The 13,933-nt window shown below is 34.0% G+C and overlaps 1 protein-coding gene and 1 non-coding gene across 6 annotated transcripts in view; both read right to left on the bottom strand.

The window, feature by feature from the left end:
* The window catches only part of ATP11B (ATPase phospholipid transporting 11B (putative)), a 110,826-nt gene that overhangs the window by 63,610 nt on the left and 33,283 nt on the right, over window positions 1-13,933 (bottom strand). For all 5 annotated transcript variants that reach the window (XM_045539755.1, XM_045539754.1, XM_045539756.1 and 2 more), the window contains 2 exons: window positions 11,787-11,851; window positions 8,810-8,891 (listed from right to left, as the gene is read on the bottom strand). In XM_045539755.1, the coding sequence (XP_045395711.1) occupies window positions 8,810-8,891; window positions 11,787-11,851 (147 nt within the window). The remainder of the gene's footprint in view (window positions 1-8,809; window positions 8,892-11,786; window positions 11,852-13,933) is intronic.
* On the bottom strand, window positions 860-966 carry LOC123631092. Its single transcript, XR_006732968.1, has one exon. It is a non-coding gene; the product is annotated as a U6 spliceosomal RNA (small nuclear RNA).

The raw sequence follows: 13,933 nt of genomic DNA, 5'->3' as shown, positions 1-13,933 counted from the left end.
TGACTGGCCAGGTTTCATGAACCTGTAGTAGATAATATCAGCACTGGACCTCCAGACACCATTAGCTTTTTTTGATGAATATTCGGTTTTGGAATGTGTTTTGGCACTTCACCTTTATCTGACCACTGTACCAAATGCTTTCAATTGTCAAAAAGCATCCATTTTTCATCAGATATAACAATATGGTGTAGAAATGGTTTGCCTTTATGTTGTGACAGCAAAGAAAGGCAAGCTTCAAGACAATTTCTCTTCTGATGCTTGTTAATTCATGTGGTACCCATCGATCCAGCTTCTTTACTTTTCTGATTTGTTTCAAATGGTCCAATATTGTCGGAATAGTAATGTCAAACCTTGCTGCTAATTCATGTGTAGGTTGAGATGGATTCGATGGACTGACTTCCACTACAGCTTTCAGCTCATCATTATCCATGTTGGTCTCAGGTCACCCACATGGCTCATTTGCAAGATTAAAATCACCAGAATGGAACTGCTCAAACCCTTGACGTACTGTGCGTTCATTATCCACATCCTTCCCAAACATTTCGTTGATATTTCAAGCTGTCTGCACTACATCGGTTCCATGACAGAGACCATATTAAAAAATAACACGAATTTTTGACTTATCCATGGTTTCACAAAAATTGCTCTAAAAAAACCCTGAGATAATCACTAGCCAAAATGTGTGTTTGAAAGAATGAGAATATACCTTCACAATTGAAAAAAAAAAAAGAAGTGTCAAAGTGAAATGTGAGAGATATCAACTGTTAAACTTAGTACTTAAGAAAATTGGACATTCCATACTTAATAATCTTAACACAAGTCTTCAATTTTATTTTATTTTGTTTTTCATGATATATTTAAAAATATGAAATACTTCATGAATTTGTATGTCATCCTTGTGCAGGGACCATGTTAATTTTCTCTGTATTATTCCAATTTTAGTATATGTGCTGCCAAAGCAAGCACACAAATCTTTGATTTTAAATACAAACACACAAATTTCATCACAAAGAAACTTTATCGTAAAAAAATTCGAACAGACACAAACAGAACACTATAATGAACTCCCATGTGCCCAACTATCAACATTCTACCTTTCTTAATTTCATCTATACTTTCCCTTAATCCCAATTACCCATTTAATTGGTTTTTCTGTGTGGGGTTCTTTTATTATTTTATTGCTTTTTAAAAAGTTTTTTTTTTTTGGAATAATTATAAACTCACAGAAAGTTGCAAAAATAGTACAAAGAGTCCCAATGTATCCTTAGCTCAGATTCTTCTAACAGTGACATCTTACATAGTTGTACAACATCAAAACCAGGAAAGTGATGCTGGCATATCACAGTGAATTAGACTACAGATTAGCTTTCACCATTCAGAAAGTCCGTATTCATCTGTATGTGTGTGTACAGTTACATGCAATTTTGTCCTACATATAGATTACTATAACCATCACTATCAAGAAACTGATCTGTTCTATTACCTCAAAAGAATTTCTTTATGCTATCTCTTTGTATTTTCACCCATCCCCTACCACATCCCTGTTCCCTGACAACCACTAATCTGCTCCCCATCTCTATAGTTTTGTCATTTTGAGAATGGTATGCAACAGGAATCATGCAGTGTGTAATCTTTTGAGCTTGACTTTTTTCAGTAAAGAGAATGCATCTGAGGTCCATTTGGGCCGTTGCAGGCCGTTGCATGTGTTAATAATTCATTCCTTTTTATTGTGTAGTAGTGTTCCATTGTATAGAGGTACCAGAGTTTCTTCAATTGCTCACCCATTGAAGGACACTGAGGTGTTTCCAGTTTTTTTGCTGTTATTAACTACAAATAAAGCTGGTATGAACATTCCTGTATGAGTTTTCGTGTCAGCATAAAATTCATTTCTCTGAGATAAATGCCCAAGAGTGTAATTGCTGGGTCATATGGGAAAGGCATGTTTAGTTTTCTAAGAAACTGCCAAATTATCCTCCAGGTGTAATATTTTTCATTCCCACCAACAAGGTATGAGAGATCCAGTTTCTCTACCTCATAACCAACAGCTGGTATTATCACTATTTTTAATTTTAGCTGTTCTAATAGGTATGGTGATATATCAATGTGGTTCTACTTTGCTTTTCTCCAATAGGTAATGATGTTGAACATCTTTTCAATGTGATCATTTGACAACTGCAACTCCTCTTTGGTGAAATAAGTATTCACATCTTTTGACTATTTCCTTCCTTCCTTCCTTCCTTCCTTCCTTCCTTCCTTCCTTCCTTCCTTCCTTCCTTCCTTCCTTCCTTCCTTCCTCCCTCCCTCCCTTCCTTCCTTCCTCCCTCCCTCCTTCCTTCCTCACTCCCCTCTTCCCTCTTCTCTCCCCCAGCCTCTCTCTCTTTCAAGATAGCATCTTACTCTGTCACCCAGGCTGGAAGACAGTGGCATGATCATAACTTACTGTAACCTCGAATTCCTGGGTTCAAGCAATCATCTTGGCTCAGCCTTCCAAGTAGCTGGGTCTATAGATATGTGCCACCACATCTGGCTAATTTTTAAAAATGTTTTTATAGAGATGGGATCTTGCTATGTTGCCCAGCATGGTCTCAAACTCCTAGCTTCAAGCCATCCTCTCGCCTTGGCCTTCCGAAGTGCTATGACTGCAGCAGGCATGAGCGAGTGTGCCCGGCCTTTTTTGCTTATTTTCTAATTGGATCGTTGTGTTATTGCTGAGTTTGAGAGTTCTTTACATTTCTAAATATAAGGCCTCTGGGAGATTTGTGGTTTGCAAATATTTTCCCCGAGTCTGTCACTTGTCTTTTCATCCTTTTAACAAGGTCTTTCACAACACAAAAGTTTTTAATTTTGATGAAGTCTAACTTATTTTTTCATTTATGAATTGTACTTCTAGTGTCATATCTAGTAATTCTTTGCCTAACTCTAGGTCCTGAAGTTTTTCTATATTTCTTCTAATAAGTTTTATAGTTTTACATTTTACATTGAAATCTATGCTCCAATTGAATTAATTTTTATACATGGCATGACTTTAGGTTCTTTTTTTCTTTGTTATGAATGCCGTCCAATTGTTCTAGCACCATTTGTTGAAAAGATGATGCTTTCTCCATTGTACTGCTTTTGCACTATTGCCAAAAATTAATTTGGTGTATTTCTGTTGGCCTATTATGGGGTTCTCTATTACATTGATCTATATGTCTACTACTCCACCAACACCAAATTGCCTTGATTACTGTAGCTATATAGTAAGACTTAACATTAGTGATTCTTCCTACTTTCCATTTTCAAAATTGTTAGCTATGCTAGTTCCCTTGCCTTTCTATATAAATTTCAGAATAAGATTGTCTATTTCCACACAAAAAATCTTGCCAGGATTTTGACAGGAACTTCATTAAACTTATTAATTGATCTGTGGAAAATTGACGTATTTACTATATGGAGTTTTTCAATCCATGAACATGATATATTGTTCCATTTACCCAGATCTTTACTTTCTTTCCGCAGCATTTTGTAATTTTCAGAAATTTACAAATATTTTGTTCGATGTGTACCTAGGTTGTTCTTTTGGGGGAAGCAACTATAAATGGTATTGTGTTTTAAATTTTGGTTTCTGCCATTGCTGTTTCTGTTCTAAAGCAAATATTTAGTGCTATAAATTTCCATCTCCACACTGTTCTAGCTGCATCCCACAAATTTTGATACACTGTATTTTCATTAGCTTTTAGATATTTAAAAAAAATTTTTTTAGGATTTCTTCTTTGACCCATGCATTATTTAGAAGAGTTCCGGTTGTCCATATTCTTATCAATACTTGGAACTTTTAGCCTTTCAAATTTTTGCCATTCTAGTAAGTATTTGTATCTCCTTGTAGTTTTATTTATTCTTTTGTTTTTTGTTACTCACTGTTGTTACACCAGATCTCCTTGTAGTTTTAATTTGCATCTCTCTCATGACTAATGATGTTGTATGCTCTTTTTATGTGCTTATGGACCCTTTGTAAAGTGTCTGCTCCTGTCTTTTGCCCGTTTTTTCATTAGCTTGTTTCTCTTTTTATTATTAATTTGTAGGAATTTGTTAAAAATATATGGATTATTATATATTCTGTATAAAAGTCCTTTGTCAGGTATATATTTTATAAATATTATTTCCCAGTTTTTGGCTTGTGTGCTCATTTCCTTTAATGTGTAGCCTGATAAGCAGAAGTTTTCAATTTTGTGGCAGTCTAATTTATCCATGTTTTCTTTTATGGTTGTTTGTTGTATCCTTAAAAATCTTTATCTACTCCAAGGTCATGAAGATCCTTTCCTAAGTTTTCTTCTATAAGTTTTATAATTTTAGCTTTTATGTTTAGTTCTATGCCTCATCTTGAAAAACATTTTGGAGTATGGTGTGAGGTAGGATATTTTTCCCTGTATGGATATCTAATTGTTGTCGCATCATTTGTTGAAAAGACTATCATTTTTTCATTGAAAGTGACTTGACGTTTTGGTTGAAAATCAACTAGCCATATATGAATTGGTCTATTTCTCAACTTTCTATTTTATTCCATTAAACTATCATTTTTGTTAATACCACACTGTAATTATTGCAGCTTTATATTGTCTTGAAGTCAGGTAATATAAATCTTCTAGCTTTCTTTTCTTAAAAGGTTGCTTTTGTTATACATTTTGGATATGAATTTTAGCTACTGCATTTTAATATACATTTTGGAATCACCTTGTCAATTACTACAGAAAAGCTTGATTGGATTTTAATTGAGACTGAAAGAAACTACACATCAGTTGACAGTGTTGAACAATACTGAGCCTGCCAATCTATTAATGTGATTTCTCCATTTATTTAGGTCTTCTTTAATTTTGCTCACCATGTTTTATAGTTTTCATTATAGAAATCTTACACAAGTTTTCAAAAACTTATTCCTAAATATTTTACACTTTGACACTACTGTGAATATAACTGTTTTTTAAAAATTTTCACTTTCCTACTGTTTCCTGCTATTATATACATATAAAAATAATTTTTCTTTATTTACTTTGTAACCTGAAACCTTACTAAACTCACTTATTACTTTACATTTTTTGTTGAATGTTTATAACTTTATGTGAAAAATTATGTGTCTTCCAGTAGATCAATTTTACTTCTTGCTTTCTAATATTTATGCCTTTTATTTCGTTGCATTCTAGTATGCATAAGGCTTCTAGTATGATGTTCAAAAGAAGTGGTAAGATTGAATACTCTGGGTACAAGTTCTTTATAAGATAAGTGCTTTGTAAACATTTTCTTCTAGTCTCTGGCTTGTCTTTTTTATTTTTGTGAGAGTATCTTTTGAAGTACAGACATTTTAAATTTTAATGAAGTTCAATTTGCCAACTTTTTTCTTCCTTTTTTTGTATGTTTCCTATAAGAAATCTTTACTTAACCCAGGGTCACAAAAATATTCTCCCATGTTTTATAGATTTCTTTCTTATGTTTAGGTCTTATATTCTGAGTTAGTTTTTGTATATTGGGGGTGGAGTAAGGGTGAAGGTTCAGCTTTTGACATACAGATGTACAAATGTTTCAGTGCCATGTGTTGAAAGACTATCCTTTTGTGTGAATATATTTTTAATAACAAATTAAATCTCTTTGATAGATATATAGCTATTTAGACATTCTGTTTCATCCTGTATCAATTTTGATAAGTTAGTTGTCTTTTCAAAGAATTTGTCCATTTCATCAAAGTTGTAAAATTAAGTGACATAAAGTTATTCAAAATATTTCCTTATTATTCTTTGATATTTGTAGGATCTATAAAGATATCTTCTCTTTCATCCCTGATAGTGGTAATTTTTTTTCTCTTCTGCCGTTTCTCTTGTTTCCCAGTCAACCTGAGTAGGAATTTATTAATTTTATTAATATTTTAAAAGAACCAACTTTTTTCTTTGTTCATTTTACCTATTGTTTATCTGTCTTCTATTCCACTGGTTTCAGCTCACATCTTCAATTAATTTCTTCTTCCCTTTCTTCTCAGTTTGTGTCTAATTGTTCTTCTTTACCTAGCTTAAGACAGAAACTCAGATGATTAATTTTAAGCTTTTCTTCTTTTCTTATATAAATATTTATAGCTATAAATTTCCTTCTAAGATAGGCTGTGCCTCAAGTCTGCAAATTTTGATGTTATTGATTTCTAATTTAATTCCCTCATTATCAAAGAACATGTTCTATATTATTTCAATCTTTTGGTATTTGTTTTATGCCACCTCATATGATTCTGTCTAGATGGACTTGCCTTGTGCAATTATGTAACCATTCTAGCTTTCACATGCTTATCATTAATATTTGCATGGTATATCTTTTGATGTCAACCTATTTGTATCTTTGTATTTAGACTGCATCTCTGGCCAGGCATTGTGGCTCACGCCTCATAGCACTTTGGGAAACCAAAGTGGGAGGATTGCTTGAAGCCAGGAGTTCGAGACCAGCCTGAGCAACATAATGAAACCCCATCTCTACTAAATAAACAAACAAACAAACAAACAAGTAAATAAACAAATAGCATCTCTTCTAGATAGCATATAGTTAGGTCTTGCTCTTTTATCCAATCTGACAATCTCTGGTACATTTACATTTAATGTAATTTTTGGCCAGAATTAGGATTACCATTTTGCTATTTATCTTCTATTCGTCTCATTTGTTTTTTGTTTCTTTGTTCTTCTTTTCTTGCCTTCTTTTGTGTTTATGAAATATTTTTAGTATTCAATTGTTTTATGACTTATTAGCTATAAATCTTTGCCTTATTTTTTTCATGGTAGCTCTAGGGATTAAAGTATACATCTTTACCTTATTGCAATTTACTTAGAGATGATGTTGTACTACTTCATGTAAAAGGTAGGACCTTTCCAATAGTATAGTTCGTTTATACCCACCCTTATCTTTTGTGCTACTACACACACACACAAACACAAACACACACACAAAATAAATGCCACAATACAATGTTATACAATTTACTTTGAAATGCCCATAACTTTTAAAGCAATTAAAGGGGGAAAAGAATGTTTTATATACACAGTCTTTTATATCTAGGAACATATTTGTCATCTCTGATTATCTTTATTTCTTCTGAATAACTTAATTTAGCATTTCTTGTCATGTAGGTCTTCTGAAAGTGAATGTTCTATGACGATGTCTTCATTTTACATTTTTTTTGAAGGTTAGTTTTGCTGGATATAGTATTTGGGGATGACATTTCTTTTTCTTTCAGCACTTCTCAGAAGTCTTCTGTCCTCTGCTGTTTCTGAGAGAGTCAGGTATCATTCATGCTGTTATTCACTTGGATGTGATGGGTTTTTCTTTGGCTACTTACAATATTTTCTCTTTTTCTTCAGATTTTATAGTTTGACAATTACGTGTTTTGGTGTGGTTTTATTTGCATTTTTCCTGCTTAGAGTTTGTTGACCTTGGTAAGGTAGGCTAAAATTTTTTCTCAAATTTTAGAAATTTTTAGTTGTTATTTTTTCAAATATCTTTATTCTGACCTTTTTTTCTATCTTCTTTTTTAGGGATCAATTACACTCATGCTAGATAGCTTCATATTGTCCTACAAGACTCTGCTGCTCTGCTTATTTTTTCTCAATCTTTTCTCTCTGTTCTTCAGATTGAATAATTTCTATTGTTTTCTCTTCAAATTCACTGATAATGTCTTCTGTTTTCCTCAATCTGGTGCTGAGCCCATCTAATGACGTTTACATTTTAGTAATTATATTTTTCAACTCAAGAATTTCCATTGTATTCTTTTTTATAGTTTCCACTTCTCTGCTGAGTTTTCCCATATGTTCATCCAAATTTTCCTTTGGGCCCTTGAACATATTTATAATACTTTAAAGTTCTTGTCTGCTAATTGCAAGATCTAGGTCATTTTGGGCACAGTTTCTATTGAGTGCTTTTTCTCTTCAGTATGAGTTATATTTTTTTCACATGTCTGCTTAGTTTTGATTGCATATTGGACTTTATAAGTAATACATTGCAGACAGTCTGCATTCTATTATGTTCCTCAGAAGAGTGCTGAATTTTATTTCAGTAGGCAGTTAACTTGGCTGGGCCCAAATACCAAACTCTACCTCCAATGCAATGGGCAGCACCAAAATTCTCTGCTGAGTTCTTTCAGCCTTCTGTTGTGTTTTTGCCAAGCCAACTGGGGACTCCCTTGTACATACATAGTTCTAGTAGTCAGCCAAGGATTTGGGCAGAAAATATGTGCAGGTTTTGGAGTTAATTCCCTTCTATGGCTCCCTCCCTTGCATATTTTCCCCCAACTTTCTAGCTGCTCTTTGAGCTTTAAACTTTATCCCCTGATATTTCAATCCAATAAAACTCAGATTTTTTGATGCCCTAAGCAGCACAAAATTTAGGGAGTGACTTCAGTCAAAAAGCTGCACTCTTAAACCTTTCTTCTTATTGCTGTCACCTTTTGGGATTAGACTTCTTGCCAGTTTCCATATGCTTTTGCTTACTCTCCAGTGCTTTCAAATTGTTGTTTATTTTTAAAATTTTTCTTTCAATTTTTTAAATTGTTATCTGCAGAGGGTTAGTCTGATCAAGTGATTCCACCATTTACGCAAGTATTAATTTTTAAAGTTATACTTTAGAACCTACTATATGCCAAATACTATGCAAAATGCTGCCTATAAATAAAAATATAAAAAACTATTTCCATTCCAAGGATATCATCTTGCTTACTTGACCTGATATACATATTTTTATACACATATTTTATACATATATGGATAATATATACATAGTTATATGTAAATAAATGAAAATAGACAGTTCTTACTTTTCTACTGCAGATCGTTTCTGTGATTTGCTTTTGTAATTTAATGCCATCTTAGTTTCCATTCCAGTATAAACAGCAACACCTGCAAAACAAAACTATCATTTAAAATAATCCTCTAGCATGTTTCACAAGAAATAAATACACTCACTAGCATGAAAGCTTCTAAGAAAGTATATTGTATCATAGTTATAATTTTGCCTTGCTTTAAGTCTTTTCAGAGTTTTAAAGGCTTTCTAAGTCCAATTTTGGGGAACCCCAGTCACTCAACCTGCTGAATGGGATAAACATGGCAAGGAAGGCCATTATAGATACAGTAAACAGTGTTAATAGACAGAAATGGAAAAGTACTTTTCGTTAGGGTGGAACGAAGGACTGGGGCCAGAATGTGAAAGGCCCTGAATGCCAGGATCTGGAGTTTAAACACCATTCCATGAACACTGGAGAGATAATATGGAAGTCTGTCTGAGTAAATCGAGTAAACACAGGGGAAGTGCTGTTTAAAAAATTTGTTCCCAGACCGGGCGCGGTGGCTCACGCCTGTAATCCTAGCACTCTGGGAGACCGAGAGGGGTGGATTGCTCTAGGTCAGGAGTTCGAGACCAGCCTCAGCAAGAGCGAGACCCCGTCTCTACTAAAAATAGAAACAAATTAGCTGGCCAACTAAAATATATATAGAAAAAATTAGCCAGGCATGGTGGTGCATGCCTGTAGTCCCAGCTACCTGGGAGGCTGAGGCAGGAGGATCGCTTAAGCCCAGGAGTTTGAGGTTGCTGTGAGCTAGGCTGACTCCACGGCACTCACTCTAGGCTGGGCAACAAAGCGGCACTCTTGTCTCAAAAAAAAAAACAAAAGAAAAAAAAAAATTTGTTCCCAGGTGAACAACTCTGAGATGAGCAAAAAGACAGGAGTAATGGACTAACACTGAGGAATGAATGAAATTAGGAAAGATTAGCCTTATATTAATAAAAAAGTTTGTAGATTTGGTTTCAATATTAGCTCTGCCACTTACTGATTCTATATCCCTGGGTAAGTAATTTGTCTGAGTCTCAATTTTCCCATCTTTAAATGGGAAAAAATATTTCAGAGTTGTGAGATCTATATGAAAAATTAGCAAAATGCCTTGAAACAGATGATCAATAAATGTTCATTCCCATCCCTGAATACTAAGATTTAAAAACCAGTGTAGAGCCCATCATGCCCTCTTCCTGAAGATTTGCCCTGTAATTCTTATCATTAGAATTATTCCTGAAAGGCAGGTGTTATAACTCAAATGACAAAGGGCATTGAAATTACAGGAATGTGAGAAAACATCCAGAATAATACAACAGGGAGAGGTGGTGCTGAGGAAAACAACAGAAGACAGACCCATCTAAAGGCATTCAATTACATATTTTCTTTTGAGAGTGTACAAAATTTGAATATCTGCTTTAAGGTAAACAAGAGTGAAGGTATTAATGCTAGGAAGATGTGTTAAAATGTAGCGTTCCATGAGAAGGTCTAACAGCACTGAAAGTTTACTCTGGCTTCTACCATTAAAAAACGTGATTATGGATTTGTTTTTTTAGTTGTGGTAAGATACACATAACATGTAATTTACCAGTTTAACCAGTGACACGTAGTACATTCAAAATTTTGTGTAGCCATCCTACTAAGTAGACAACATTTTCATTACACCCAAAGAAAACCGTGTATCCATTAAGCAATCATTCCCCATTCTCCTCTACTCCTTAGCTTCTGGGAACTACTAATCTGCTTTCTGTCTCTATGAATTTGCCTGGATATTCAAATAAATGGAATCATATAACATATGACCATTTGTGCCTGGCTTGTTTTACTCAATATAATATTTTCAAGGTTCATCCATGTTGTAGCATGCATTAGTACTTCATTCCTTTTTTGGTGAATAATATTCCATTGTATGAATATATCACATTTTGTTTATCCATTCATTAGTTGATGAACATTTGGGCTGTTTCCAACCTTTGGCTATTGTAAATAGTGTTTCTATTAACATTCTTGTACAAGTTTTTGTTTGAACACCCATTTTCTGTTCTTTTGGGTATGTATCTAGAGTAGGATTTGAGTCATATGGTAATTATATGTTTAACTTATTAAAGAACTGCCAAACTATTTTTCCCAGCATCTGTAACATTTTACACTCCCATCAGCAATGTACAAGGGTTTAAATTTTTCCATATCCTCACCAACACTTGTTATTTTCTTTCTTTTTCTTTATTTTTACATATATATGGATTTCTTTATTAGAGAGTCTAAAACTGAGAGAGGTAATAGGAAAAAAAGAGAATGAAAAAGAGGACCTTGAAAGCTGTACATAGCCACTGGGTAACAGGGAAGGCCAGGATACTAAGGGCCATTCCTAAAATGAGAGGAGCTAGTTGACAGCTAAAGGTTATTGTCAACTTCACAATTTGCCTAGAGTTGATTCAGAGTATATTAAATTAATTTAGATCTCCAAGGCAAGGGCAGTATTTATTCATCTTTTTGATCCAGTCAGTATATGTTCCAATATACTTGATACACAACAGCAGTCAGTAAGAATTTGTTGAATGAGTGCATGTATGAATGAATAAGTCAGCAGTTATGAATCTAAGAATAATCATAATGGAATTATAGAAGTGGTCTACTGCACCATGATGCCAGGTTATATTGGTTCTCACCCACCTCCACCATTACTAGAAATGTCAGAATTATCTTATTAGCACTCAGTTTCACAAGTATTCACACAAAGACAATATAAGAACAAGGTTCTGGTCTATAACTCAAAAACAGGGATCAACAACAACAACAACAAAAAACAACACAAAACTATATTAATATAATCTTTATATAAAAATTATAAAAACATGTAGTTAATAAATTATATAATCAAAAGACCACAAAAATTATGCTTTTTAAAATACTTCATATAAAGCACCACTACAAATCAATAATTTAAAATGTTTAAACATGTACAAACCAAAAATTTCTTTTGTGTTTTTTAATCTGGCTCCACGAAGCAAGAGACTCTCTGGCCCCAGAGGTCTACGAAAAAAAGAAAATAACCCAAAAGCATTGAATATATTAAACATTCAATTCAATTCTAAAATGGCATCTTCAGCAGGAGGTACTTAAGCTACAGCTACAACATTGCTTTATAGAAAACCAAAATCCCAGCAGTATAAAGCTGCCTATACCAATCATGATGTTAGTTACTGTAACAACAAACACCTGCTTTAGTATTTCAGTCACTTTAAGATTAGTGGCTCAGAAAAAAGGATATGCATGTAAATAAACTCACAAAGCCACTAGTATCAAAAAATTTTACACATAAAATTCAGTAAAATCACAGATTAAGTACTGATTTTAAAATGTTTAAGCAGAAGATGAAATTTGAAAAATTTTTAGCACAATTAATAGTTTGAAAGTGAAAATACAGAATTAAAATGCAATGTAAACATAAATTATAGTATGATTTGTGTAAATGCATGAGTTCTGCACAATTAAAATTATACTGGATTATAAAATATAACGTAGAAAGTATGTTAGTACTTTTTCTAGGCAAGATTGCACAGTATAACTTGACTACTTGCATTGTACACTTCTTGGAGCACAGGTCTTCTTGCTGTTTGAATTTCTCTCCATAAAGGAGATATAAAACGACAAGGAATAACTAGAAAGGAAATTGTATCTTCTTAGTGATAGCAAAATGATAAGAGTCTGCTATGGATAAGTTAAAAGCTTTTTTTTTTAATATTCTTTATGCTTCTCTGCAATATACATACAGTTATCCAAACCAAACAGAATCTGAACCATTTATGAAGATATCGGCAAACCCAAATACTGCTTAAAAAAAAAAAAAAAAAAAAAAGCAATGAACCAAGGAGGACCAGATGTTTGGGACATAGTTAAAAAGTATGATTCTAGGCTGGGCGCGGTGGTTCACGCCTGTAATCCTAGCACTCTGGGAGACCGAGACGGGTGCATTGCTCGAGGTCAGGAGTTCGAGACCAGCCTCAGCAAGAGCGAGACCCCCGTCTCTACCAAAAATAGAAAGAAATTAGCTGGCCAACTAAAATATATATAGAAAAACTTAGCCAGGCATGGTGGTGCATGCCTGTAGTCCCAGCTACTTGGGAGGCTGAGGCAGTAGGATTGCTTAAGCCCAGGAGTTTGAGGTTGCTGTGAGCTAGGCTGACTCCACGGCACTCACTCTAGCCAGGGCAACAAAGTGACACTCTGTCTCAAAAAAAAAAAAGTTCGATTCTAGTAGGCAGTCATATTTGGAGTGCACTCCATGGATATTTCAAAATCAATACGTAAACCATTCACGAGTTAGCTCTTTTTCACTTGATGCTGCCTCTAACAATAAATAGAAATACTTTGTGCTCACATTGACATATAAAATTGGTATATAATGACAGCTTCAGATTAAAAGATAATTCATCAAATGAGCAAAGGGTCTTTGGAGAATCCAAAATGGATGCTCTCTGTGGGTTCAGGAGTTCAGTTAGTTTTGCTCAAAAAAATACGTTAATTAGCTTTTTTTATGATCTAGACAATTTATGCATGCATGTATAAATGCCTGGGTATTGACTCATAATAAGCTTATCATTGTGAAAATTAAAAATATCATATCACGTGTCCAATCACATCTGGCAAAATGTAATATCTAAATAAGGGAGCTTCATATTACAAAGTTAATCTTCAACCCCAGCTGTTTTGAAAGGTTTCTACTAGTATATTAGGTACCCAGACAGAACACATAGAGTTTAAAATGCTGGCTACTTAAGGACTTTCATGCTGACATATCCTCATCCACGTATCTAAGGACAAAGACCCCCTAATGCCACCATCATCAACCTAGGGATCCTTGTCAGTACTGAGCCTAATAAGCCATTTTCTATATTGACAGAGTTCCAGGGCCCCTCCATAGGCTCCACACAGAACCTCTTCCCTTTCTGCCCTGCCATCCTCCAATCAGTGGGCTCCAGTTTAGGTGCAGGTCAAAGTTTTCAATGGTGTTCAGTGAAATGAGAATACACACAAATATAGATATGCATGTGCAGAAATTACATATACATATATGTGTGTATATATACACATATACTTTATATCTTATTGAAA

This window comes from Lemur catta, chromosome 1 (assembly GCF_020740605.2).
Source record: "Lemur catta isolate mLemCat1 chromosome 1, mLemCat1.pri, whole genome shotgun sequence".
Classification (NCBI taxonomy): domain Eukaryota; kingdom Metazoa; phylum Chordata; class Mammalia; order Primates; family Lemuridae; genus Lemur; species Lemur catta.
Note: the sequence above shows the minus strand (reverse complement) of the source record. Positions and strands in the feature narration are given on the sequence as shown.